Source organism: Vanellus vanellus (genome assembly GCF_965231255.1).
Source record: "Vanellus vanellus genome assembly, chromosome: 9".
Classification (NCBI taxonomy): domain Eukaryota; kingdom Metazoa; phylum Chordata; class Aves; order Charadriiformes; family Charadriidae; genus Vanellus; species Vanellus vanellus.
This window is the reverse complement of record NC_138914.1, coordinates 6531712-6557305: the sequence shown is the minus strand read 5'-3', so window position 1 is coordinate 6557305 and position 25594 is coordinate 6531712. Positions and strand designations below refer to the sequence as shown.

Genomic DNA, 25594 nt, shown 5'->3' with positions numbered 1-25594 from the left:
CGGAGGTGCCGGCAACGGTTAAATTACCTGTGTGGGGCTGGGTAGGGTAAGTGGATTACATGCAGCTATTAAACACAGAGAGGTGACCCTGTCAGCATGATTTGACTGTTAAGATGGGCAGCAGTGGAGGGGGAAAAAGACACCTCTGTGGCTTGTGAGTGAGTCCAGACCACTAAAGCTTTAAAGCACAGGACACGGTTATGCTTTTCCCATGTTATGGCAGGAGCATATCCCGCCTTAAGCCACTTACATCGATTTGTTTTTTAAGTAGCAAATATATATTTTTTTTTTCATGTATTCAGCCAGAGGTTAACTTTGTTCAGACTGTCTTCACCCTCGCAGCCCCGTTCCCTGGGCACAGCCCCGTGCAGCCCACGGGCATCCCTCCTGCCTGAGCTGTTTCTCTCCTGGGGATGAAGTTTTATCTTTGCTGGCGGGAGCTGTTAGTTTGGCTTAGTCGCCACTGAGAAACTGGGAAAGTATGATGAAAAAATATCTGCCCTGTGAGGCTCAGGGTCGCGCTTGTGTGGCTAGGAGCGGTTGAACCAACTTTTGTCTTTAATTATCGTTCGTTACGGCGGCCCTGCCTGAGCCGTTCGTTGTCCCCATCTCCTCCTGAGGAACCGACCCTGCCTGAGCCGTTCGTTGTCCCCATCTCCTCCTGAGGAACCGACCCTGCCTGAAAAGTGGCTCAGCAAAGACGGCAAGGGCTCGTCCTCGTCACGTTGCCCTCCATCCCGCCACACCAGCCTTTCCACAGGCACCAAGGGGCTGGGGGGGACAAGGCCCAGCTTGGGGCAGCACTGCCGCTTTTTGGGACGTGCAGGCTGGTGACCTGACCCAAAAGGAAAGGAAATTCGTAAAAAGGTAGCAGCCCAGGTATCCGTGAAGGCAGAGGGAGCCCCTGCCCGAGGACAAGGCACGGAGCAGAGTTCGCTCCCGGCTGCCCAGCCCTGCGGGGAACCCTCCAGCGCGGCCGCCCGGCGGGGCGAGGGCAGGCTGGGGCCGATCTTCCCTCAGGGAGCGGGCCTACTCCTCCCCGTCCCCCGCCGGGTGCCCCTCGCTGCCCGCACCCCTCTCCCGCCCCGCGGGCAGCACGGGGCCGCGCTCTCCCCTCACGGGCTCCCGCGGGGACGGGTAGGCGAGGAGCCCTCCGAGGGGGAAGGGACGGGAAAGGAAAGGGCCACCGCCGCCTGAGAGGAGCCCGCCCTCCCGCCGCGGCGGGGTCCCGGTGCCGCGGGGGGGAGGGAGAGAGGCGGCCCGAAGGGGCTCCCGGCCGGGGGCGGAGGTGGGACCCGTCGGGGAGGCGGTGCGAGGGGCGCTCCCCGCTCTCCTCCCCACCGGGGCTGGCGGCGGGGCCGCCCCCATTGGCCGCGGCGCGGCGGCGAGCTCCGCCCGCCGGAGCGGCGCGGCGCGGGGAGGGAGAGGAGGGAGGAGGAGGGAGGGCGCCGGGCTGCGCTGCGCTGCTAGTCTGGAGCGGAGCCTGGCAGCGGCAGGAGCGGCGGCGCGGGGGTGAGGAGCAGCCGGAGCCTGCTGGACGGAGGCAGCCCCGTCCCCCTCCCCCTCGCCTCTTTCTTTGTGCGCAGGGCAGGGGCGGCCCCGATCCATGGTCATGGGCGACAAGAAGAGCCCGACCAGGTGAGCGAAGGGGAGGGAGGCGGTGTTGGGGGGGGGGGGGGGGGGGGGGGGAGCGCGGGGGCGGGCGGGGTAAGGCACCTAAGATGGAGGGAGCGCGGCGGGGGCCGCCCCTGCCTGCCCCCGTCCCTGCCCCGCCGGCGGCGGTGGGCCCGGCTGGGCGCTGGCGCGGCGGGAGGGGATGGCGGTGGGTAGGCCCCTGGCTGGTAGTTGCGTGCGTGTGCTCGGCGGGGGGGGGGGGGGGAAGGGGAAGGGGGGGCCGCGGCGGCGGCGGCGAGGGGCTCCTAAGATGGAGGGAGCGAGCGGGGAGGGGGGCGGCGTGCCCGCGCCGCCCCGCCAGGTACGCGGGGGGCCGGAGGGGGGGGGAGCGGTTTGCGGGCGGGGAGGGAGGGAGACTCCTAAGATGGAGGGAGCGTGGAAGGGCAGGAGGAGGAGGAGGAGTGCCGGTGTCTCCCTGCCTGCCGCCGGTGCCAGGGCTGGTGTGGTGTGAGGAGCAGCTATGGCGGCTCCGCTCGCTCGCACTCCCGCTCCGCGCACTCGCTGTGCTCCCAGACAAAGGGAGGTTTAACAAGGTGGAGGAGGGAAAGCGCCTCACAGCCTTCAAACTCTCCCTCCCACCCTCCCGCCGGGGGAAGGAAGGCGGGAGGGGGGGCGGCCCCCCGCCGCGGTGCCGGGGGAGGCGGCCGGCCCGGCCCGGCCCGGCGGGGCTCGGCTCGGCCCGGCCTGGCCCGTCTGGGCCCTCCCGCGGCGCGGGGCCGGGGGCGGAGCGCGGGGCCGCCCCGCACCTCTCCGGGCGCCGGCCCCGGTAGGTGTTTGTCGGCCGTTCCCGGGCGCGGGGGGGTGGGTGGGGGGGAGCGACGGTGAGAGCAGGCGCTGGGTTTCGGGGCTCGGTAACATGGTTTCTCATGTGTGTGTTTTCTTTCTCTCCTCCTCTCTCTCCTCCTCCTCCCGTCGCTTCTCTCCTCCTCCCCAAACACACACGTACACACACACACACACGCGCGCTTCCCCTCTCCCTCCCCCTCCTCAAGGCCGAAAAGGCAAGCCAAACCTGCAGCCGACGAAGGCTTTTGGGATTGTAGCGTGTGCACCTTCAGGAACAGCGCTGAAGCCTTCAAATGCAGCATCTGTGATGTCAGGAAAGGCACCTCCACAAGGTATGTTCGCACCTTCCAACACTGCCTTTGCTCCGTGCTGGGCTGCACCGACTTGTTGATTTCCCCCCCCACCACTGTTGCCTGGATATCAGCTGGCTGCAACCCCCTTTTCCCCCCCATGCAGTCCCTCCTGTCCCTGTTCAAAAGCTTGTGGATTTTAAAAATTCTCTTTCAAGCGTTTAATTGGAGCTGGAAGACACATTTCGTGGATGTGGCAGCGACCTGAATCTTTTTGTTGTTCGGTGCTTTTTTATCGCTCATGTGCGGAGGGCTTCTTGGAGATCTGCTAGCAGCCAGAAATGTTCTGACTGTAGTTTGGGGCAGATGGTTTTCTGTGGTTTGGGTGGAGATTTACCTGTGCTTTCTACAGGAGTAGAAATGATTGAGGATTAGGGAGCGAGAAAGGAAACAGCTGAAACTAAAGCTGCCACGAGAACAACTCCCTTCCTGAGATGTTGATCTCTCGGTGTCTGTTGTCATCCGAAAGGAATCGGCTTTGTGCTCAGTGTGGGAATGGTGCGGATTGCTGAAAGCTTTAGCTGTCAGGTCTCTGATTGCCTTGCGCTGAGTAACTGCAAGTCTTTGCGAGATGGTGAAGCTGACATACAATAGTTAAGTTAATCTCAAAAAAAACCCACCAAACCCAATCCAAAAACTTATACTCTCCCAGTTAATGGCTTCAGAAAGTTTGTCCTGGAATATCAGTTGGTGCTCAAACAGGCATGTGGTGCTCTGCTTTTTCTTTCTTTTTCTGATCTGTTCTGCCATGTTGATGTCTGATTTTGTTCATATTGTGCCTTCCAAATTTGAGTTCCCATTGCTCTGCTCTGCCAAAGAAGTAGTCCATAAGATTTCCATTGTGAAAGGCATCATTTTCCTCCTTTGAGTCAAGCAGTGTATTGAGATGCTCTCATCAGCAGGCTGTTTGCATGACTTGGCTGTCTTGACTTGATTGACAAAGGAGGTGAAAGCATGTTCAGTTGGTTATTGTTCGCACTGTGCTTTAAACAATGTGAAGTGCCTACATTTTTAATGGGGAGCATGCTTTTGGGCCATTGAAACACTCTGAGTTACAGCAGCGGAGTGCTGTAGTACTTCACCGTGTGTTTTATGGTGCCCGCTGGTTACAAGCATCCCTACGCTTTTTACAAAATATACAGAGGTGTTGAATTTAGAACAGTTTTAAATAGCGTAGTTATAGCATTGAGTAAGATTGAACTTTTGGGACAGTAGTGTTCTGTATGCACCTACAGCTGATTCTTCACTTATTTTGTTCAATCTTGTTTTGTCAATGCTTGATTTCTATGGTTTTCTGTTTCCTTGGCTTCCCTGTTGGCTCAGGTGAAACATGCTGATGCTGCAGTTGCCTGGTCTTTAACTGTGCTACTACAGTGCGTAGCCTTGCAGTCACCGCAGGCTCTCCCAGCATCACGTCAAGCATGTGCATGGATGTTTGGAGGAGGAGAGCCTTAATGAGATGTAGGAGTCCATATGGGTTGTGTCTTGTATCAGACTTGATCGTTTTCATTTGGCCACCATGCTGATGTTCATTTTGGGAGCAGCAGCTTTCTCTCACATGCCCTTACTTTTTTTTTTTTTTTATTCATGATAATTTTCAAACTGTTTGAGGTAGTAGGATGTTTTGTTTTTAATTTAAAGGGCCCTCAAGAGGGATAGCAGTTGATGATTTTGAGTTGAGAACTGTAGCCTTACTTGCAGATGTGATCCTCAGGTCGAGAATGTTGTACTGCTGTTTAGCTTTTAATGGACCCTTATGAATGGCTTCTAATTTTAATTCATTTAATTCATCAGCTTTCTATTCATTTTTGCTGCTTTTTAAATTGCCTTTGTTTGTAGAATTTGAGAAAGTATTTAAAATATTCAATGGACCATCATGTCTTCTTGCATATTTATATCATTTATGAATAAATATAACTGAAAGCAGGAGTGATTGAATGTTGTGAGTGAGCGTCGTATGTTGAGAAGACCTGGGAGGTCAGAGTTCTTTGTTGTGGTATTGCTTTGAGTGTTACAGTATGTGACGTACGAATCCATGTCGGGGAAATTCTTCAGAATTTTTTAAAATAAATGACTGATGTAAAGATACTTAATGAGTTGTGATTGATAATTTATTACTTGAAATATAAGGTGTCTGATGAGCTTGTCAAACTGCAACCTAAAAGTCAAGTTGATGACGCTTTTCCACATATAAAAATGCCTTGCTTCATTAAGGCTTACTTCAGTAACACTTATCGGAAATTTATCAAACTCACTTTTAAAAAAACTTAACAAAGTAGTGAAAGACAGACATCGTAGACATGGTGAGGCAACTGGTCTTCATCAAATTATTGTGTGCAATTACAGTATACCCAGTTTTTTTAGGATCTGGTGTGACCTACCCCCCAGACCCGCCCTCCCCACTTGGAAGCCAGTTATTTGCTGTAGAATTTACTTTGGCTGATAAATATTCTCTGATTTGAGAACTAGTTAGGACATTAGCTAATTCTCACTGTGTGTATATTTTTTTTCAGACTCAATATAATCTGTTGGTGTGTGGGAGGGGTAGCTGGCAGCAGTTAGAAGTTTTACTTTCTCAGATCCCCTTTCCCTAGGATCTCACAAAAGGAGCTTCTAACACAGTGAGTTTTAGAGTTGATGTGTCAGTTAAATTGCACCTGAATACTTTTTCAAGGGGCTGTTTATAAATATTTCAGTTGCAATTTTAAATAAAAATGAGGTCAAATCCATCTCTGGAGAATTTGGGAATTGTCATGCAAAGATTATATTAAACCTGTAGTACGTACTTGAATACTGGATTTGTTACAGTATGTCACTAACTCCCTTTCCTCAACTCTATTCTTGCTATTTTATGGTTAAACTTTATTACGCTCTATTTAGGCAAGTATGTTGAGTTTTTCTATCATTTTCCTTCTTTGAGGGTCATGGCTAAGATTCAGCCCAACATTCAGTTGGGCAAGACGATGATTTAACTGGCTAGCTTGAGAGTGAGCAATGTTAATGTGTTTGCTGGGGTGTGCAATACTTTTTTTCTTTCCCAGAGGTCTTTGTATTGGTGTAACGGCGCAGGGAACTGATGCTGGCCACCACTTCCACTTGCGTCCTGTGGTTCCTCTGGTGGTTTGCTCTGGTGTAGCCTCACCAGCTCCTGCACACAGGAGAAGGCTTGAATTAAGACTTTTGCTGGGAAGTTTGCTCCATGGACACACGTTCCCTTCCAATATCCATTATTTCTTCAAATGTGGAAGGAAAGTTAATTTTGGATTTCCTAGGAATGTGAGGGCAGAATTTGGCCTTGTATTTCCCATTATGGGGAGCTGTGTGGTACTATTTGAGGGTAGATGATGGTTCCCTGCTCCCATTTGTTTTTCTTAATGGTATTCTTGCTCCTCTTCACCTTTGGTTCTCTGATGGTTTCCCTATGTTGTGTTCCTGTACACCTTTTCTTGTAGCTTATTTTGTCTTCCCAGGCATGACTGCGCAGTTTTTCTGCGCGAGATTGTTTTCAGACATCATTATAAAGGAGAATATTCGGCTGTCCCCCCCACCCCAGTTTCACAGAGGTAGTTACTATTTTCTAAATCTTTCCTTTTGGATAAATAGGCAAGCAGTGTGGTGTGATGGAGCTTCTCTGATGTTAATTTTTCTCTAACTTCAGGATAAGTGCTTTCCTTGTCCAAACTTCATGTCCTGTATCATGAATGTGCCTTGATTACAGAGAAATGCACTAAAAAAAGTCAGTGGAAGATGTGAGAGCAACAACTGGATGTCTGACATGCCAATTAACAAAACAGTGGAACTTTTTAGTATGAAATTAACAAGTTGTAGTGTGTATGTCCTGTGGAAGGCATGCACTTAGTAAGCATTTCTGTTGTATTTGTTGCTAATACCTGTATACCCAAAGTGCGTAGTCTGGAGATTGCATCAGGTGATTTGAACATTGTGGACGGCCCAGGGAGTACGTCAGCCATGTTTCACTCGCCTGCCATTCTTTTGAGGGGAGATTGAGCTGAAATGATTCACCATAATTTTAAAATGAATTTTCTCTTGTGTGGAACAGGTGTCTCAGATATATACTGGCCTTCGTTCTCCATCAGATCACCAGAAAATTCCATTGCATGTTGGCAAGATCTAAGCTAGCACCTTGAAGGATGTAAACTACTGTCCATGTCACCATTGAAAAATAGTCTCTTGTTCTGCATCCAGGCTGGGCTGACCAGAATAGACACCAGATAGTCCTGCTATTCCTGGAATGAGGAATCAGGCTCATGATACAGACCTCTGTACAACAAATGTATACCCTGCTTATTTGCCATCTATTTGCAGGACTGTTCTTCTAAATGTGCTTGCTTTGGTATGTAGCTATGGTGTAGGTTAGAAACAAAGTGGTTTCAATCCATTCTTTCAAGTTAAATAGATTTCACCTGCATTAAGGTGGGTTTTATTTAGCATCATAGTTGGCCTTTAAGTGGGTTATTTTCTATAAAAGTTGAGTATGTGACTCATTTGGAAAAAGCTGTTGTGGAAGGGACATCGGTGCTTTAACTCTGGCATATTTGTTTTACTGATTGGCCATTTAGATCTGTGGTTGAAGCATCCCTTTTTCCTGTTGAGTGCCGAAGTTAAATGGCAGTTGGATCAGGTGGAGCAAAGCGTGGTCTGTATCAGCCTGGAGCTGTGCCAGCGCTTCACAGGGCTGTTGGGATCCTGGAGACATGCCCCTTGGGGACTGATTTGTTGGTAATGGATGGGAACAGCGTAATTCTGCCCAGGTGGTTTTGAGTGCTGGAACGCATGATACCTATTTGCAAAATGTTTGCCCACATGCAAGGAGTTCTTCAGACCTCTGTTGTCTCAGAGGTTGACCTTGTTTACCAGCACTGCCTAAAAGTAATTAGCTGTTACTTTCTGAATTTGTAGATGAGGCGTACTTTTGCTGGATGTGGCAAACCCACCAGGGCATGGGAGCAGAGGACAGGAGGAGCCTTTTGCAGACCTACCATTTTACAAGCAGACAATGCTGATGGTTCGCAGCAAGCCCCGAATTCTGGGGCCGCAGTTTTATGAAACACTAAGTTTGACTTCATGACTCATACTGCTGGAACCCCAGGTGCTTTAGCCGCATGGCTTGGGGTATTGATCCATCATAAACTGACTACTGGTACAGATTCATGCTGCACTTATTTTTTAACTAGCATGGAGTTAGTCTGTGAGACTTCATCTGAGTGGATAAAGCTGTTCAGCTTCAGATCAGCTATTATCTGTCATTCTGGTGCAAGCATAACACTGGCATAAAGTCTGTGTCTTCTACTTGGGCTGTTTGAAAGAAATAAGAGTTGTGTCCTGATTTGCTCTTTGCTAGTGTTTGACTCTGCTGTTAATGATCTCATTACCATTACCCCAGGATTTCTCTTGGGTCTCAGCACCTCTGGGGAATCATTCTTGGCAGGGAGGATCCTCAGCATTGATGTACAGCACTTCAGCAATAACCCTTTGCTATGGTTGTCAAATTGGGTGCTTGAAATGCTGTAGGTGACAAATGCAGTAGGTAGTGTGGTGGCTGCTGTGACTCGCTTTGCTTCTACCACTTGGATAGGATCCTATTAAGGAATAAAAGCTATACCTGTTTTGATGCTTGTTTATGGGGGGGGGTGAGAGGGAAGTCTTTTATGTTAAATAACAGTAAAATCTGTGTTACAGTTTTCATGTGGGTTGCCCATCTGGGTTAAATGACTCTGGATTTTTGAAGGGTTTGAAGATCGATCTCTGATTTCTGTTGGAGACTGTTTAAAGATCTAATAGATTACCTGCTACACTGAGCGTGTTAATCTGTCACTGATAATATGCAGCATGGATATTACTCATTTTTCCCTTCCTCCATAGACTGCTTTTTTGGCAGATGGGAATCTAAGTCAAAGTATGTATGTGTGTGTAGGAGGAGAGGGCATGTAACTTTCTTTTATTGCTGTAAACAGACGTTGCGTCCACTGGGATACTGGCCTTCACTCAGCAGGTCCTTGTGGGGAACTGGTAGGCAGAGGAATGCCGAGCAACTTTCTCTGCGTGCCTTTCTTAATTGCCCTGGTTGTTTCATGTTCCCGTCAGATGGCTGCAGAGGGGCTGCTGCATTTGCACGATTGGTGTGTGTATTTGCACACTGATGCGGGTTCATCTAATAAGTGGAACCTTGTATGAACTGGAAATAGAAAAGTGTTTGTGCAGTGTTGACAGGCCCAATAGGTGAGAGAAGGGAGGTGGTGGATGCAGAGCATGGTCTCTGTGTGGCCACCCTTGGCTCCTGCGGGATCTTGGCTGACTGTCCTGTGCTGCCTGTTTGTGTTCCCCAGCAACTTGTAGTGCTGTGGGGCTCTGTTTTGGCTGAACTGTTGGGTTCTTGAAAGCAGTACGTGGCATCCAGGACCAATGAGGGATGAAGGCTGACAGGTAATGTGCTGTGGGCTGGGTGGGTTATTTTGGCTGGCTGCATCCAGCTTTTGTACTATAGCCTGGATACCCCTGCTGTAACTCCAGGATGGTCGTGAATCAGGTGTCACTTGTACTCTGGCTGCTGCAAGACCTGCTTTGTGTTAGCAATGTGAATTAAACAGCTTTGCTGCTGGTCGGCTCACCGTTCCTTGCTGTGGTGCTGCTCCTTTTCTTCCTGCTCTCCGTCAGGCTTGAACAAGCAGACAGGTCCTTCCACCGTCTGTCCGTGAGAAACACAGGAGCTCATGGCACTTCTGTGAAGATACAGCTTGCAGAGTGCTCCTGCATTAGGTGAAGGATGTGCTCTCCTTGTCTTTTATTATGTGCATCTCTCCTTGTCTATGTAATTCTTCTGAGGAAACCCACTGACCTGTTTGGCGGGATTTCGGGTGGTTCTGTAGGTTAGTGGGTTTTAGTCCCACAATGTAGGTCACTCGCAAGGTGTGCTGGAGTTTCGTAACGCATAGCTCTGACCTGAAATAAGATTCATACAAACTCTCTTTGTGGCTGTGTCTTGCAGCTGTGCTTTAGGTCTCTCTTGCGCTGATTGCCTTCTTCACAAGGTAAAAGGAGAAACCTGGGTGTTACTGGAGGGAAGGGGTCTTACAGGAGGTTTTATGAGGATTTATTTAAAGTGTGCATGTTTCAGACAGGTAAGGGCAAATTATTATTATTGCCCCTTCATGTTTATTAGGGACAGGGCAAAAAAAGCAGACCACAAATACTGAGCAACCTGTACATGCTACTCTAAGGAGATGTCTGGGATTACACAATATGACAGAAATAATGTGGAAATGTCTCCATTGCATTTGTGCAAGTTCCTTTTGCAGCTGACACATGCTAAATACATTGATTGTCTCTTTGTGCAGACAGATTTTCTTTATATCGACTAGAGCTCCTTTCACACTTTTTTGGTACATCTGGAGGTATGACCAAATCCTTAACATCCCTCTTCCCATAAGCCAGCTATTAATTAGGAACATGTTCTTTGTAGCAGAGTGCTAATTGGAACATCAACAAATTCACTGCCTGTTAAACGTTGGAAAGATTGTAATTCTGACTGCCTCAAACATAAATGAGAGGGGGAAAAGCATCACTTCTTGCTGGCCTGGTGGGTTTTGTTTGACTCCTCCGGAATCTTCAGTCAGGTGAGTCTCAACTCCTTCCTGGAAAAAAGCAAAATTGACTGGCTAAAACTGGGCATTGTTTTCTTAGTATTTTATTGTTGAAGTGCTGCCTGTGTTTCTGAAAGTTAAAAGTATACCCACAGCCAATCTTCTGTTGAGTAATACTGGAAGTGAGTGAGAAAAAGAGATTATAGGGGTCTAAAGTATGGATCGTGAAACCAGGAGACCTGATTTTGAACTGTATGTGGTCTTACTTGAGACACTGGCCTGGGATTGTGGAGTAACCCCTTATGCTACAAGGATCAAAATACTAAAAATTGGTAATTATGTTCTTTACCACAGAAGTGAAAGTCTTGTTATAGTCAAATTGACTTTAACCTTCTGACAGATGAACATTTTGAAGCATACATCTTATGGCAATTTGCTGAGAGCTGAAATGTTCCACATCTCAGTAAGCATAGTGTATGCTTTATGTCAGTTGCTATATGGAGGTGCAAACTTCCAGAAACTATATTTACAATTTACATGGGAATATGTTCAGGAGTTCTGGGAGCTTGAGTTTGAGGATCTTATCAGATTGGTTGTCTTTAAATAAAATGGAAGCAAAACAAGTCAGTTTTGGATTCTGTTTAGGGGTAAACAAGGAATAAATGTTTAGACGTGTTTTCTCAAGCAGATTGTTCTTCAGGATTTCAGAGTTATGATGGATTGCTTGTAACATGCAGGGGTGCTAAGTGAGATAAAATAATCTTGCCTGAGATAAAGCTGCCTTCAGATTTATATTGCTGAGTAGACAGACTGATGATAATCTGAAATATTTTTCCTGAATTAAATTATCTTTGTGCAGGTGGAACTATTTCCGGGTAATTCATGTGCAACTTAACGTGCTTGAATTGGGGAGGTGGATGGAGGAACTAGAAGTACTAGGTTTTGGTGGCTTCAGTGACGTTGCAAAGTTGATTGGAACACTGCCTGATGAGTGTGGAGTGTGGGTTACCCCCTGCACCCTGGGCCCTAAATGTTCAGTACTTCTTAGATTATAAGGGTAGTTCTTAAATTACTAGGATTACTCCCTTTTATTTTTTTTATCTGTGTACCAAATAGATACATGGAAGGATTTGTATTTTCTTTCACTTCTATTTGCAGGTGTCAATGGGGATAGTATGGTGTTAGTGTGTTTTGACCCTGTGTAAAAGAGGCTGGAATTCACCCTTTAGCAAATCAGCTAGCTAAATATCCTCTAGTTGCTATTTTTTAATCTGTATGACTGTATTCACTGTCTGTGTTTTAACTCGATCAAGAAACTTATGTCTATGGTAGGTGTTTCATTCCTTTGTTTAAAAACTCATCTAGATTAGCAGAAGGATATAAATTTTACTTGTCCTGGTTGGACAAAGCATGCATATATGTTCAGGTTGTTGGAAATGTGTGTTTCTGCTGAAACATTTGGCTCTAATTATGTATCTTGGAGCTCTTATTCTGAAAGTGCTTTCACTGTTTTTTTTTTTTTTCGGAAGTGGTACTGAGCACTTTCTCTTCCCGAGATGAGATTTCAATAAGGGAGGCAATACATTGATGGACGATGGCCCTGTGATGGAGTCAATCAGCCAGTGCAGTCATTTGTCTCCTGGGGATACAGGGTAGAGCACATCATTAGCAGCAGAAGGGGAGGCTTTCCTCTGTAATGCTAATACTGCGCGGGAGCTCTGGTTGGTGCCTGTTTGCTGCTATTGCTCAGTTATTACAGGTGCCTTATGGAGAAACAAAACTGCTTTCATTTGTTACCTGTAACAGTCACAGGTGTGGATCAATTTAACAAAAATATTTAATAAGCATAATGTTAGCAATTCGTCAACCTGTATTGCATAAAACTGCTTGTCATAAAAATGGTGAATAATTTTAGAGGAATTGTGTGTTTTATTCATTTGTAGTATTTATCTGTTATCTTATTATATTACTTATCCGTAATGACAGGTTTACTGACTAGACTCGTGTGTCAAGCATTCATTACAAATCTTGGTCTACCTACAAGAAAAGTTTCTGATGGTTCTAAGAACTTCTGCAAGAAATATCTGGATGAGGTCTCATGAATCTGTGTTCAAAGGATCTGTTGAAAAACTAATCAGATTTTCTGGATTCTTCAATGCAAACCAAACTGAAGTGCATGTGAACTAATTCCAGCTTATTGAGTAGAGAGAAACACAGGTGATCCCTAAACATGTAGAGGAAAAACAGAACAGCCTGGCAGTTTTTAAAATTGTATTTTACACACAACTAGCTTGATGTATGTAGGAAAGACTGGCAGCTGCCCGATGCCAGTGTGGGATTTGAAGGACGGTATGCCTTAATTGGAGGAGAAATGTTGAAAGTGAAGCTGGTGGGTTGCAGAATTTACTCTAATCGTGTCTGACAGTGTTGGGTGGCTTGTCTGGGGGGTGGCTTGGTGGTTTTGTTGTTGTGCGGTGGCAGTTAATAAGTTAGCTTCAAGGTCGTGTGATGTGCTCCAGGCTGTGGGCATCATCATTTGCCCAGGGAGGACAAGTTAACCTGCAAGTGATTGTTCCTCCATTGCTGCTTTGGTCCTTTTGGGGCTTGCTTTTCTCAGCAGAGCTGCTGTAGCAGTGATCCTATCAAGAACAAGTATGGGCTTGCGCCAGGGTGGGCAGGAGTGCTTCTGTTATGGGATACAGGGCTGCAAACCTTGTATAAGCAGTACCTCGGTGTCCAGGGATGGTTAATTCCCGCGTGACATACAATGAAACTATAAATGTTGGCAGAAAAACGTTATTCTGGATGGCTGATGGGTGTTTCTGTGTACCCGCCAGCACTGCCAAGTGGGGAGGTGGCACCCAGGGCACTGCTTCTTGTGGGGACTACCCTCCCCTCCAGCTTTTAACTCGCTGTGACTCTGGACAGTTCGGTAGCTCATGTGTGTAGGTTTACCTGTCTATAAAGCAAATATAGTAAAAAGTCCCTACCACATGCGGCTTATAGGAGGTTAAGTTAATTTTTGGAAAACGTTTTCAGATCCTGAAGTGTCTTCTCAAAAACTGCACGTGAAGTCAGACTTAAAAGCAATGTTTATCTGCCTTTCTCTGAACTGTATAGATAATCATTTAAAAATAAGAGCAAGGGCAGCAAGAAAACAAATGATGATATAACTGCTGGAATGGTGTGGTGGGTAGACTTTGTACACTTTGTTTCACCATTATGTACAGCGATGTCTGCTCCTAAAGCACTGGAGGAATGGCACAGCTGTGTGGTGGATGGCTACTAAAGGCATGGGGTTGTTAGAGTTGCACAATTGTACATGTGGGTTAGCAGAGTAAGGAACATGCTTAACCATGGGTGTGGAAATACAGTACTCTGGTAGCAATTAAGAGTCATTAATTAGAAGTACTTATTACCGGATGTGACTCAAGTTAGTTGTAAGTTGCTTCACTTCTGAGGTCAAGAAGATCTAATGCATCTGAGATGCCCATTATTAATGTCCATGGGACAACGGGGCTATCCACAGGGACAGTCCGTAATACCAGAGCTCAAACTGAAATTTTGAGGTTCATTAAATGACTTCTTGACAGTGGCAGTTTCGCAGCACCTCTACAAGCTGGGACCATGCATTCACATTCAGAAGTTTAGACCTATGGAGGGTTTGTTGAGACTCCTAGGTTGCATCAGCTGGGAACGTACAAGTGTGTGCTGGGAATTTACACTGCTGTGCTGAGAGTGACTGTTACTCAACCAGCATTCAAAGAAGCCACGGTGAAACTTTATAATAAACAAAAGCTTCCCTGTCTCTATGAAGAGGATGACACTTTTTCCAATTACAAATTAACCAATTGATGCAAAATCAGCAGTGAAGAGGGCAGTAGAACATCATGCCCATATGCTGCCTGTCTACCTTGTAAATGCATGGGAGATCGCCCCTTCAAGTTCAGTGTATGCATTTATAAAGATGTAAAATGCGAGGACAATCTCAGGGCTTGTGCTTGGAAAAGGCTTTACTTCTGCCAAGGGCCAGGCATGTCAAGCAAGTCATGGATGGTGGTCCATGATAAGGTGCCTGTTACAGTCTGTGCCAGTTCTTGGGGCTTTTCCAAATGTGCAGAGAGAGCGAGGGATAACCCTAGCAGTAGTTTGGTTTTATTTCCATCTCTTCAGTTTTTCCCCTTTTGCCTTTCTTTTTTTTTTTTTTTTTCTTTATAAGCCAGACTGTCTTTCCCACCGGCACTCTGAATTCTGTATGTACTACACTTACATGTTTTTAAAAGCCTGTCACAAGCATGAGTGGTGTTTGGTTTTTTTTGTGTGTGGTTTTTTTTTTTCTTTAAACACAAAGGCATATAGCATAAGAAACAGGTTTACTTAGTCATGGATGTGGGAATACAGGCACCAGAATTGCTTTAATAGCTGTTGGTTACTTTATTTCCGAGTGTGCTAGCATTTGCAATTCCATCTTGGTTCGACAGGTAGTTGATGCTGGTGGAGAATGTGACCTTTTGCTCTTTGCATTGATTTTTCTGAGTTGTGTCCAGAGGCTGCAGAAGTCAGTGCAGCACTTTGTTGTCAGCTGCAAGGGCTGGATCAGGCCTCCCAAGACTGATGTATCAAGGAGGAAATAAGTTGACATGAAACTTAACACAGGTATCTTTTGTAATCTTGCTTTGTTCCAAGACTACTCTTTTTTTTTTTTTTTTCCATTTTTTTTAATAGATGAAAAAGAATTGAGAAATGACTTGCATTGTATAAAGCCCAAAATGATACTCAGGGGAAGAGCTTGGGCTGTGTCCGTGTAAGCACAGGACTACTCAGATCGCTCGTTGCTCTGTCATCCTGGAGCCTCTAAAGTTTCAACAGGGCCCGAGACTGATAAAACTTTGGATCTGTGTTTTTTTTTTTCAAGTAAGTGTCTTAGATGGTGACCAAACATTTTCTTGTTTTTAAGCAGAAAGAAACAAAATACCCAGAAAGTTCAACATATTCATCAAATTTTGCAGGGCTGTAGTTCTCAATGAGTTTCATCTGTCTGAAGTGTAGTCTTTCTACTGCCAACTGTATAAAATTTTTGGTTTTGACATTAGGGTACAAATATACCAGTCCTCATATATCTGTGTGCTCACTTGGATCAAAAAGATTATATTCCTTCTCCATGGAGTTTTATCCATGGCTTTGCGTATATAGCCAGCAGGTTATTAGTAGGTAAGATGGGTCAATTATCAGTGGCTTGCTGCTTTTCCTTCCTGCTCTAGTTCAGAGTATTATTGTTAGCAGCTTTTAAAGTAAGGTTCCTCCTGGAAGAATTTCTGGCTTGAGGCAGAAAAAGTTTTCTTACCAGTTTTGAACTACTGGGACTATTGTTTTTTTGTGGGTGGTTTTTTTGTGTGTGTGTGTGTTTTGGGTTTTTTTTTGTTTTTTTTTTTTTTTAAATCCTATTCATCGCTTCACAAAACTGTTACATCTTGAATCATGCATAGCCTGAAGAATATCCTGGGGCTAGGGAGACATAAATAATTGTTTAATTGGGCTGCTCTGCTGTGTAGCTTATATCACGTTGAGTATATGGAAAGGACTGATTTTATTTAGTGTTTTACTGTAACAATTCTCCGAGTCCTAAGCTCAGCATTTACCTTAGTAAAATTTAATGTGTTGTTAAGCAAGACATGCAAATGTGTTTTGACTTAAGCTTTTAGTTTGTGAATAAAAATGTTGCAGATCTCTCACCTTTCAAATGTTTGGTAATTATGCTAACTGAAGTCTTACAAGGAAAACAACATCCTATTGAAAGGAAAAAACTTTGTGATTAACACTTAAAAATAGTTAATAACTATTTTTATATTTCATTAGATTTATGAAAAAACATGTCTTCAGTGGTTGTTAGCAAAGATGGCAAAATATGAGTAATATATCAACATTGTTTTAATTAAGAATACATTAATATTCTCCTAAAAGTCACTTTTGACATCCAACTTTTAAGCTTAAAATGAATGTCAAACTTAGCTTTTTATACTCCAGGAAAATATGCTCTTTTGCTCAAAACATGCAGCAAAAGCAATCCTGTGAAACTCAATTAGAATAATAGAGTACAGCCATTGCAAAATATCATTACAATAGTTAAGTAATTATCCCACTGCATGACTTAGCAAGAGGGATAAATAATGCATGTAGAATTGTGTTGGAGCTTGCAAGGAAGATTCATGCTGGCGGAGTGGGTGGGAAGGGCGAAGGCAGAGCACAGCTCCAAGGAGGGGGTCTGCTGGGTCTGGTAGCTGATGATTGAAACCTTTCAGTGCCTGTGATAACGAAGACGCGAAAGAGACACAATTTCCTGTTTTTCTTAAAATCCAAAGATGGCCTTTGAAGAAATCTTCCTTGGCTGTATTAGCACAGCTTGACTCCAGCTGCTTCTTGGAGCCGCCCGGCTGCTCCCGGATGGGTGGATGTTGGGATGTTGGGTTTTGGGGTGCGAGCACAGCCAGCCTTTGGGGGGCTCATCTCTCAGACTAGCGGAGCAGGCACCTGATGGCATCCCGCTGTGCTCTCAGAAGGGTGGAAAACCCCCAAGGTGGCACCACATTAGCATGCCAATCCCAGCGGCTTGCTGCTTCACCTGGCCCACCACTCTTCTCTGTATTTCATTCTGTGTTTTACCACTCTATAGGTCTGGGCTGCTCCTCATCTGCTGGTCATTGCGCTGAGCGAGCTACTTAGTGCGTTAACGCAAGGCTTGGAGTCCCAGCGGCAGCATGTCCCAGCCCCTGACCGAGCTGTGAGTCTGGTCAGCAGGAATATTGGCTGTTTCTTCAGTGCACAGATGAGGGGTTTGGTTTTTTTCTTCCTTTCAGCTAGAACTGGATACTCTGAGCCTGTCAGTTGCTGTCAAGAGGATTGTATTTTGGATTAGTGAGCTACTGGAAGCAGCCTGAATCGTTGCAGTTAAAAGCATGCCGAACAGTGGTGTAATTAATAGTTATATAATGTCATCAAGCTTAGGAAACTAGAAAGTAACTTGGAAAGAAATACAGCCCCATGTAATCCCTGCATCGCCTAAGGACCACCGGGCATTTAAAGGCTGATGCATTTCTTCCTGGGACCGTTACAGTCAGGGCAGGCTTGTTGCTGTTGTGTTGGTTTCATCATGAGACGTGTGGAAGCACCTTTCTCGCCTTTCCCCTTCCTCCCCTTTTTCTCTGATGTATGTACCAGCAGGACAGGGTCAAACCAAGAACCCTAAGGCTCTCCTTAGGCTTGTCAGAGCTACTCTTAGGTTCTGTGATTCCAGAAGTCTTCAGTTGCTGTGTAATTATGGATGCTGCCTGAAATATAACTCTTCAGCTTATGAGAATACTATGCATTTTTGTTGTTGCATTTTTGAATAGAAATTTCGGGAAAATTATGCACTACCTTTCTGTTACACAGACAAGAAAACTCTGTCAGCCCTTTACCACGTGTGTTTTTAGGGAAGCTGAAATGGTGATTAAGCTTTCCCAAGTAGTTTCTGTTTTGTGACAAGCTCAAACCTGTCTGGAAAAGTTACGTATTTCAGCAAGGCAGCAGATGAGACTGTGCACCTGAGACCTCCCGTCTTGTTGGTATTGAACTGAGGGTGTGATGCTTTCAAGTTGCTTATATTAACTTCTGTGAATATCTTAAGCACATAGAGATGGTGATCAAAATTCTGAGGTGTTGCTGTAATTCTGGATGAGTTTGTTAAAAAATTAATGTAATTATTATTCCCTTGGCCTCTGTTGGCTTAAACCCTTATGCTCTACTCCAACATTTTAAAATATTTTTTTTCTCTTAGTTGACATGCCGATGTGAAACTTAGTGACATGGTTTAGTGGTGGACTTGGCAGTGTTAGTTTTATGGTTGGGCTCAATGATCTCAAAGGTTTTTTGCACCTCTGTGATTCTAAGGAAAAGGCAGAATTTTGCTGGTACAGAACTTGGTATTTCTGTTTCTAAAAAGGTACCTTATCAAACGTATTGGTGATTAATTAGAAAGTAATTCTCACGTCTAAAAGGAGCAGCTTTATAGTAAAATGTGATACTACTGCTAAGAAAATGTAAGGCTGCCTGCCCTCCAGTTTTGTATCTACATTGCTTCCCCAAGTGTCAGTTTGCTCAATATTCACTGCCATTGACCTTGGATAATTAAGAAAAAGTCTGCTGTTCTGAGGAGATAAATGCAGCTTCTGTTTGGAACGTGGCTGATTAGCTCAGTTGAAAGTGTAATTTTATGGCTGTAGTTTCTGGCAGGATGGATGCTGCCTTTGCAAAACTCAGTGCCCCTCTTCTCTGTTCCCTCATACCCACTTAAAGTTGGTGAAGCTATCCCAAGTCTCCAAGACCTGAAACTTGCAATGGACCTCTTCAATTTTCAAGGAAAATAAGTTTAAACTTATATGGGCTGCTTTTACTTACTGAATCACTTTTTCACTTTCAGCTTATTTTCAGTGCGAATACAAGGCTGCAGTTGTGCACTGGGTGGGGGTCCAAGATTCCCGGCTGGAGCAGGGCTTGGTGCACGTGGACTTTCCCAGAACAGGGTCAGCGTCGGCATTGGCTGTCGAGAGCTGGAGCGTGCTGGGACCACCAGCACTGTGTGCTGGGGGCCGAGCGGAGATGAGAGGAAAGGCTGAATCATAAAAGCAACAAAAAAATTAAGGAGAAGCAAAAATTTTTCAGACCTGTGAAAGTTGTTTGTCAAAATGTGAAGGTAGGGGACTGGTGGGCACTGGGGTCTGTTTGCCAAATCCCCTGCTCTTTTATTTTTCTCTGTGCTGCCACTTGCACTTCCTTTTCTACTTCTGTGTTTGCTCTCTGTGAATTACTTGGACCATTTGTGACTTAAAGTATGTGCTTGTTTACAGTGCGAGGGCTGTTTGTTTTTTAAACATCTCCTTGATGATCACTCAGTTGCATGGTATTTTGGTGGGCTTTTTTCTTAGGGTAGTTTTTCCACTTGAGATGCTCTACTACTGTATTTGCACTGGCAAAGTACTCTGGGATGAAGATGACTAATAAAGTTGCATTTTGGGTTTTTTTTTGGTGGGGGGTGTGTGGTTTGGTGTTTTTTTTGTTTGTTTGGTTGTTTTTTTTTACCGATCTAATAAAACCATTTTAGGACTAGAAGCTATCCAAACCAAAGCACAGCCTTATAAGCATAACTGCATTCATGCTGCTGTTTGTGGTGTTGGTTTTTTTTTTTAAGCTGTTGTCAACCTCTCTAGAGATGGTACTGTGGTGGTAAATCGTGTATTTTGCCAGGTTGTCTTTTGTTAATGCATAGTGGGGCACTGTTGCTGATGGGATCTTTGGGTGCTGATGTGATGTCAATAAGTATCAGGAAGATTTGGGATGGCATGCAGTTTTTACAGTCTCTTTGCTTTTGAAGTCAAATCTGCAGCCTTGAAAATCTTTGGCACTCTGTAATCTTCCCCCCTACAAGGGTATTATTTATTTGGGAAATTGCATAATACTTGTTATGCAAGCAGTCTTTTCAGCTACCGTGTAAAGTATATTATAGGAAAAAGTGTATTTTTTTTTTTAATTCAGGCAGCAAGTGGCACAAAATAAATGCCACAACTGAGATGTTTTATGGAAGAGAGGTTTTAATGAAGGTATATTCTATTTATAAGAGAGGTAAGGCAGAACTGAACGCAGCTCCAACAAATGTTCACACCTGTTTCCACCAAGAAATTCAATTCCCACCATGCATCCGATTCTGAGAAATGGTGATTGAGTAGACAGACACTGTTGTGGATAAACTCAACATAGGTCTATTAAATTGAAATGCATTTTTCCTGGAATATTTCTGGTAAACAACATCTTATGTGAAATCTATCCATACCTTACTTTACAACATCTCATTTAAGGATTTAGTGCTTATACTAAGTTCTAGGTCCCATTGCACATGCCTGTGCACGTCCTCAAATAACTCATTTTGTAGACATCTGTCCTCTTCTGTGGGCTGGTGCACGGTCTTGTTTTTGAGTTTCCCTGAGAATCTGGTTTTAAAAAAGCAGGAGTTGATACAGTGGAGTGTTGCTGGCATGGCAGGAGGACACTGGAGCCCTCGTCCCCTTCCCACTTCCCTGCTTCCAAAGTCGGGGGCTTTACAGGTTTTACATTTGGGTTTTGGCTGAGTGCCTTGAATATATCTGTTCAGTTGAGAAAGGGTTGTTTCATGTAGTGTGTCTGAGTAGAAGAGTTATTCACTTGAACAAAAGAGGCTTAAAATGAAGCTGTTAATTGTCACAGCTGGTGACTTTTTTTCTGTGTGTTGCTGCCAACTGAGAGTGCTTTAAACTCCGTCCGAGGTATGAGAGAGAATACCTGTACCTCTTCTCTGCACCTCCCCAAGTAAGGAAAGCAGTCATTCAATTATACTTCCGTGGGTAGGCAGGTGTTATTCACAGCCTCTTTCACTGTTTTTCACTTTTCCAGGAGCGTTTGCATACCAGTCTTCTGCCTTTGGCCCTGTCCTGAGGCAGTGGGGATGGTCCTTACCCACTCAGACCTGTGCAATGGGCGGACTGCTCCTGAGAGTTTGAAAAGAGGGGAAATTTAGATGAGTGCAAAAGTTGGTTCAACTGATGTAAAAGTATCTTATCCAGGTTGAAAGAACTTGAGAGATGCTGTGTTTGCAATAATGTACGAAATATAGTTAGAATAACTTGACCGGTTTTGCGTGGTTGCCCTGAAAGCAGGCTTCTAAGTCTGAGGGTCAGTTTTTTTAACTACATGGGGTTGGTTTAGACTAAGCTTGTATCTTCCTATAGAAATTGTTGAACTTAAACCAGCAGACCATTGCAACCCTGGTACTACTGGTGCTGCTGCTTTCTGTAAAATGCAGTTATAGGTATTGCAGCATCCAAAAAGTTTACTCATCCCTGAGCATTTGTAATCCAGGCAACGTGTTTCTGCACCTGTGTACAGTGTAGAGGGTGTGTGCATATAGGATTAAAATAGTTTAACTGCACGAACAGCTTTGCTTCGCTGGTCTGTAAAATTCTGAAAAAAAACAAGCAACAAAAAAAAAAAAAAAAACCAAAACCAAACAAAACCCCACCACCTTAGACTCTGTTAGGTGAGTGATTTTTCTCCTGTGAATGGACCAGAGGGGAATAAATGACCTGAAGTTCTTGCTGATGTAAAAAAAAAAAAAAAAAAAAAAAATACAAAAGAGATGTTGTTGCTGGAACCTGTCTTATAAAAGTGGTGTATGAGCATGCCTGTGAAAGCTGCTGTGCTGGTTTTATTTGTTTTTGAAGCAGTGAAGGAATAATTTGTGAAAGGCTTGGGTCCTGGTTTTGCAGTGGGCACTGTGCATGCTTTGTCTGCTGCTCATTAACAGGCCAGCTTCATTAGACTTGATGGTTCAAGGTTCTTTTTATAAGCTTGTTATCAGGTATTTTATGTCACTGCATGTCAGTCATTGAAATGGTAGCCTTTAAGAGACAACATCTCTTTGAATTAAAAATCCACTTTTCCAAGAAAACATCTTCTTTTCGTGACTACTTTTATCAAATACTTTGATGGGAGTCTGTCTGTTTTGGTGAAACTTGTTTCAGCTGTTACTGTGAAGACCTTTACTCAAGAGGAACGGGAGACTTGGTGCAGTGTGGTGATGGAAGAGCACTGTTCAGGCTGAAGGTGTATCCGCACAGCAAATGTGTGCGTGGCTGCAGAACAGTTCCTGATGATGCTGAAGATGTGGCGGCACAAGATCTGTATGCCCTCCTGCCAGTGTGATTCCTGTTTCAGTCCATGCCATAGCACCAACTATCAAGTGCTTACTGCTTGTTTTGCCTCATGTGGCAATTACTGCTTTATTTTGCTGTGTAAAACACAACCGTGAATGTGGACTACAGCCTGCGGAGAGTGTCAGATGTGCTCAGCCAGCCGGTGTGACTGCTCGCCTGTACTCTGGCTACGGCCACCACTGCTGACACTGGTGGCAGCACATGCTTGAGACACAGGCTCCGCTGTGGTCAGTGTGGGGCTTTGAAGTCCTCTCCTTGTGTCAGATGTGTTAGATCCCAGCACTGCTACTGTTAGCTACATTACAGTATCACAAGTAGTGTGGTGTGTTACATGTGTTGCAATCACATTCCTTTTTTTGCTGGCTAGGTGTACCTGAGATAGAACTGTAGACCTGGATTTACACCTCAATGCAAGCACACCTTTCCCAAAGGAAGTAGAGCAAGACTTACACTCTGTCAAAACGCCGGCTTTCTGTGGAAATCTCTGTAGAACAGCTCTACTATTGATGTCAAAATGAGCATAATTGTTTGCAAAGGATGTTCACTGTCCAGGTTTCCTGCTACAGCTGTGGGTTTAAAAGGTTCATGTTGTTACCCTTCCTTCAGCCCCAATCCCTCAGTAAATCAGTCCTTTGCCTGCGTAAGGCAAAAATTGTTCATTTGAAGTTGATGGAATTGGTGTCACTGCAGTTAAACTTCAACGTGGTATTTATCATCTGAAACACCACTGAAGTGCATTTGTCTGTAAGCAGAGAAGTTGGACCCAAGCATTTGGTGACCCAGCATCTCTGGGAAATGTCTGCAGCCTCCAGGGAAGGAGCAGAGACTTCTCTTCCAACTTGTGCTGGTGGGTTTTTAACAGTTGTGCAAGTAGCATTTAAGCTACATCAAGCTTAGACTGTGTAACTAGTTGGCTTTTCCCTCTTCACTTTCCCTACCTTCTTTCAGCTTAATATGACACTTGGGAAAAAAATAGGAATTCTTTTTTTTTTTTTTTTTTTTTTCCAAGCAAGCTCTGGGATGACTTGCTACCTTTTCCTTTAGAAAAGACTTGAAGCTTCTTCTAAGTTCAGAAGAATGTAGCTACCTGTGTTTGAAAGCGCAGCGTGGAGTGGCTGTCGCGGGCAACAACTGCTTGTTGGTTTTGGGTAAAGCCACTTGCCCTGCGCTGCCCTGGCTGCCACCAGGAGAGGGAAGAAGCTGAATAAACAGGGAAACTGTGAAATAAACAGAAACAAACCCAAACCTATCCCCTGCTTCAGGGCGTGGGCTTGAGTCTGTGAAGCAGCTGTTTCAAAATTAGACTTTGTTTTGTTAAAAGGAGGCACATAAAAGCTTTTCTGCTTTTGTTTTTGTGCCATAATGATAATTTCCATGCGTTTTGCTGTGTTTTTTGATTGCTTTCAGTTTCTTCTGAGGAAACTTACTTGAAAAGTGAGCAGTTGTGTTATTGCGGCATTAAGGTGGTTGCCTCAACCTTTCCTGCCTTGCGTACCCCCAGGTTTTCTAGCAGAAGTAATTATTTTCAGGTAGTGAACTTAAGCCTACATGTTTTTCAAAGTTGCCACTCAGTCTTTAAAGATGTTAAATAGACTTTTGGGGTTCCAGGTCAGGCTGCAAATACTGGTGTCGGGGATTCAGCGCTCACGACCTTCATGGCTCTTCGCCGCTGCATCGGTGTCAACCCGGCTGATGTTGTGGCTGCATCCAGAGCTGGTGAGGGGGAATTGGTGGGTTTGAAAAGCTGTTAGCAGGAGCGGGCAGGGCTGTCTCACGTGGGCACTGCAGCCGGACTGGGAAGTTTTGGTTTGTTTGAATCCTGGCACTTGCTGCTGCTGCAAGTGACCTCAGAGATTATGGGAAGAGATGATGATGAGCAGATATTTTTCTGGGTGGAAACAACCTCTAGATGGTTTGTATGTATGTAATTGCTCATGAAGTTATACTAGTCCCAAAAGCTTTTGCTCTTTTCACTACCCGGTTTTGGTGCAGAGTGTGGGTATGAGCTCCTTAGGATGTGGTTGCTCAACTCTGTCCACACTGTTTTCCGTAATGCGTTTGAGTAAAACCAAGGTTCTGTTTTTAGCTTGCTTTAACTTGGAAATTCTGGTGATAAGCAATTAGCTGCGCAAATCCAGGAAAAAAATCAGAGGAGGAAGCAACATAACATAGTAGAATCTCACTGAGTCATTTTTGTAAATCTCTAGAAGCAAGTAATTTCTCAAATCTGGTAGATTTGTATTGCCAGTGTGGAGTAGTCCTGGGGCTCAGAAAAACTTAAATTATTTTCTTCTGCTGTAGTCATCCACAGGCAAGCAAGTTGCTGTTTGTCAGAGTTTCCCCTTAGTTAAATGTAAATAAACCTAACCAGGGGGTGTCTTGATAAATACACCTGAGACTGAGGTGCCTGGATATTGTGATGCTGAGATCTGAATGGTATGCTTGAAACTGAATCAAACGCAACACAGTTGAACTGCTTAGTAGTGCTTTTCAAGACTTTCCTTTAGTTGTTCTATTACTGTGTTTGCTATTATAAAATAATTAGTATGTGTTTATTAGGAGAAAAAAGAGGTTTATAATATATTGTCTAAAAATCCCTTTACTTAGTTATGTAGTTGGTCATCTTTCTCTGCTCAGATAATTCACAAAAAATCTGTAATCTGACATCAGATATAAAGTAGGAAACTGGTGTGTATGGACAGCATGTGGTGTCTGACGAGGTTGTAGAGGATGTGCCATGTGCTGTGCTTGAGCTTTCTGTTGTATTTTGTTGTACAGAGGAAGTGAAACTTCAGCTGTACTTTGCATATTCTTTTCTTCCATTTCCAAGTAACATCTCCACCAGCTTCTGTATTTCATTCATCTACAAACTAGTTTCACTTTCATTACACTTCTTAGTTAGGCATGATGTTAAATTTGCATTTATTTGATATTTGCACGTTGTGTGGTGTTTCCTTTTGTATATTCATCCTGTATGAGTTTACAGCGGGATTTACCGGGCTGATGTATTTCCTCACACTTGAAAATACATCAGTGTTCTTTTATATAAAAAAATGCCCAAGCCTCATTTCTTTCTGCCCTGACTAAATGCTGGGCAAAGGTACAGTTTAATAGCAACCTTTTAAACTGGTGAGTGACAACTGACTTGATCACAACTCATTTTTGAGCCTGTATCTCTGAATTTTCACTGTCATTATTTAGTTAACAGAAGGTGGGTTATGGGGCTGGGGGGGCGGAGGGGGGGGAAGTTGTTACTCAAATGCAGAATCTTTACATGAAGATTTTGAGTCATTGCAAGATGACAGTCAAGTGAGGATGGATGTTTTGTACGGGAAAGCCCTGTGTTGACTCTCCAGCCTTCGGTTAAAGGATCATGCTGGATGCTATTGCTCTTACCTTGTATATT

General features: G+C 44.6%; 1 protein-coding gene across 1 annotated transcript in view; it reads left to right on the top strand.

The window, feature by feature from the left end:
• Positions 1 to 1606: 1606 nt before the first annotated feature.
• RYBP (RING1 and YY1 binding protein) overlaps positions 1607 to 25594 on the top strand; it is a gene marked incomplete at both ends in the record, with an annotated part of 42495 nt that continues 18507 nt past the window's right edge. Inside the window, 2 exons of the mRNA XM_082487903.1 lie at positions 1607 to 1638; positions 2667 to 2792. Coding sequence (XP_082344029.1) covers positions 1607 to 1638; positions 2667 to 2792 — 158 coding nt within the window. The remainder of the gene's footprint in view (positions 1639 to 2666; positions 2793 to 25594) is intronic.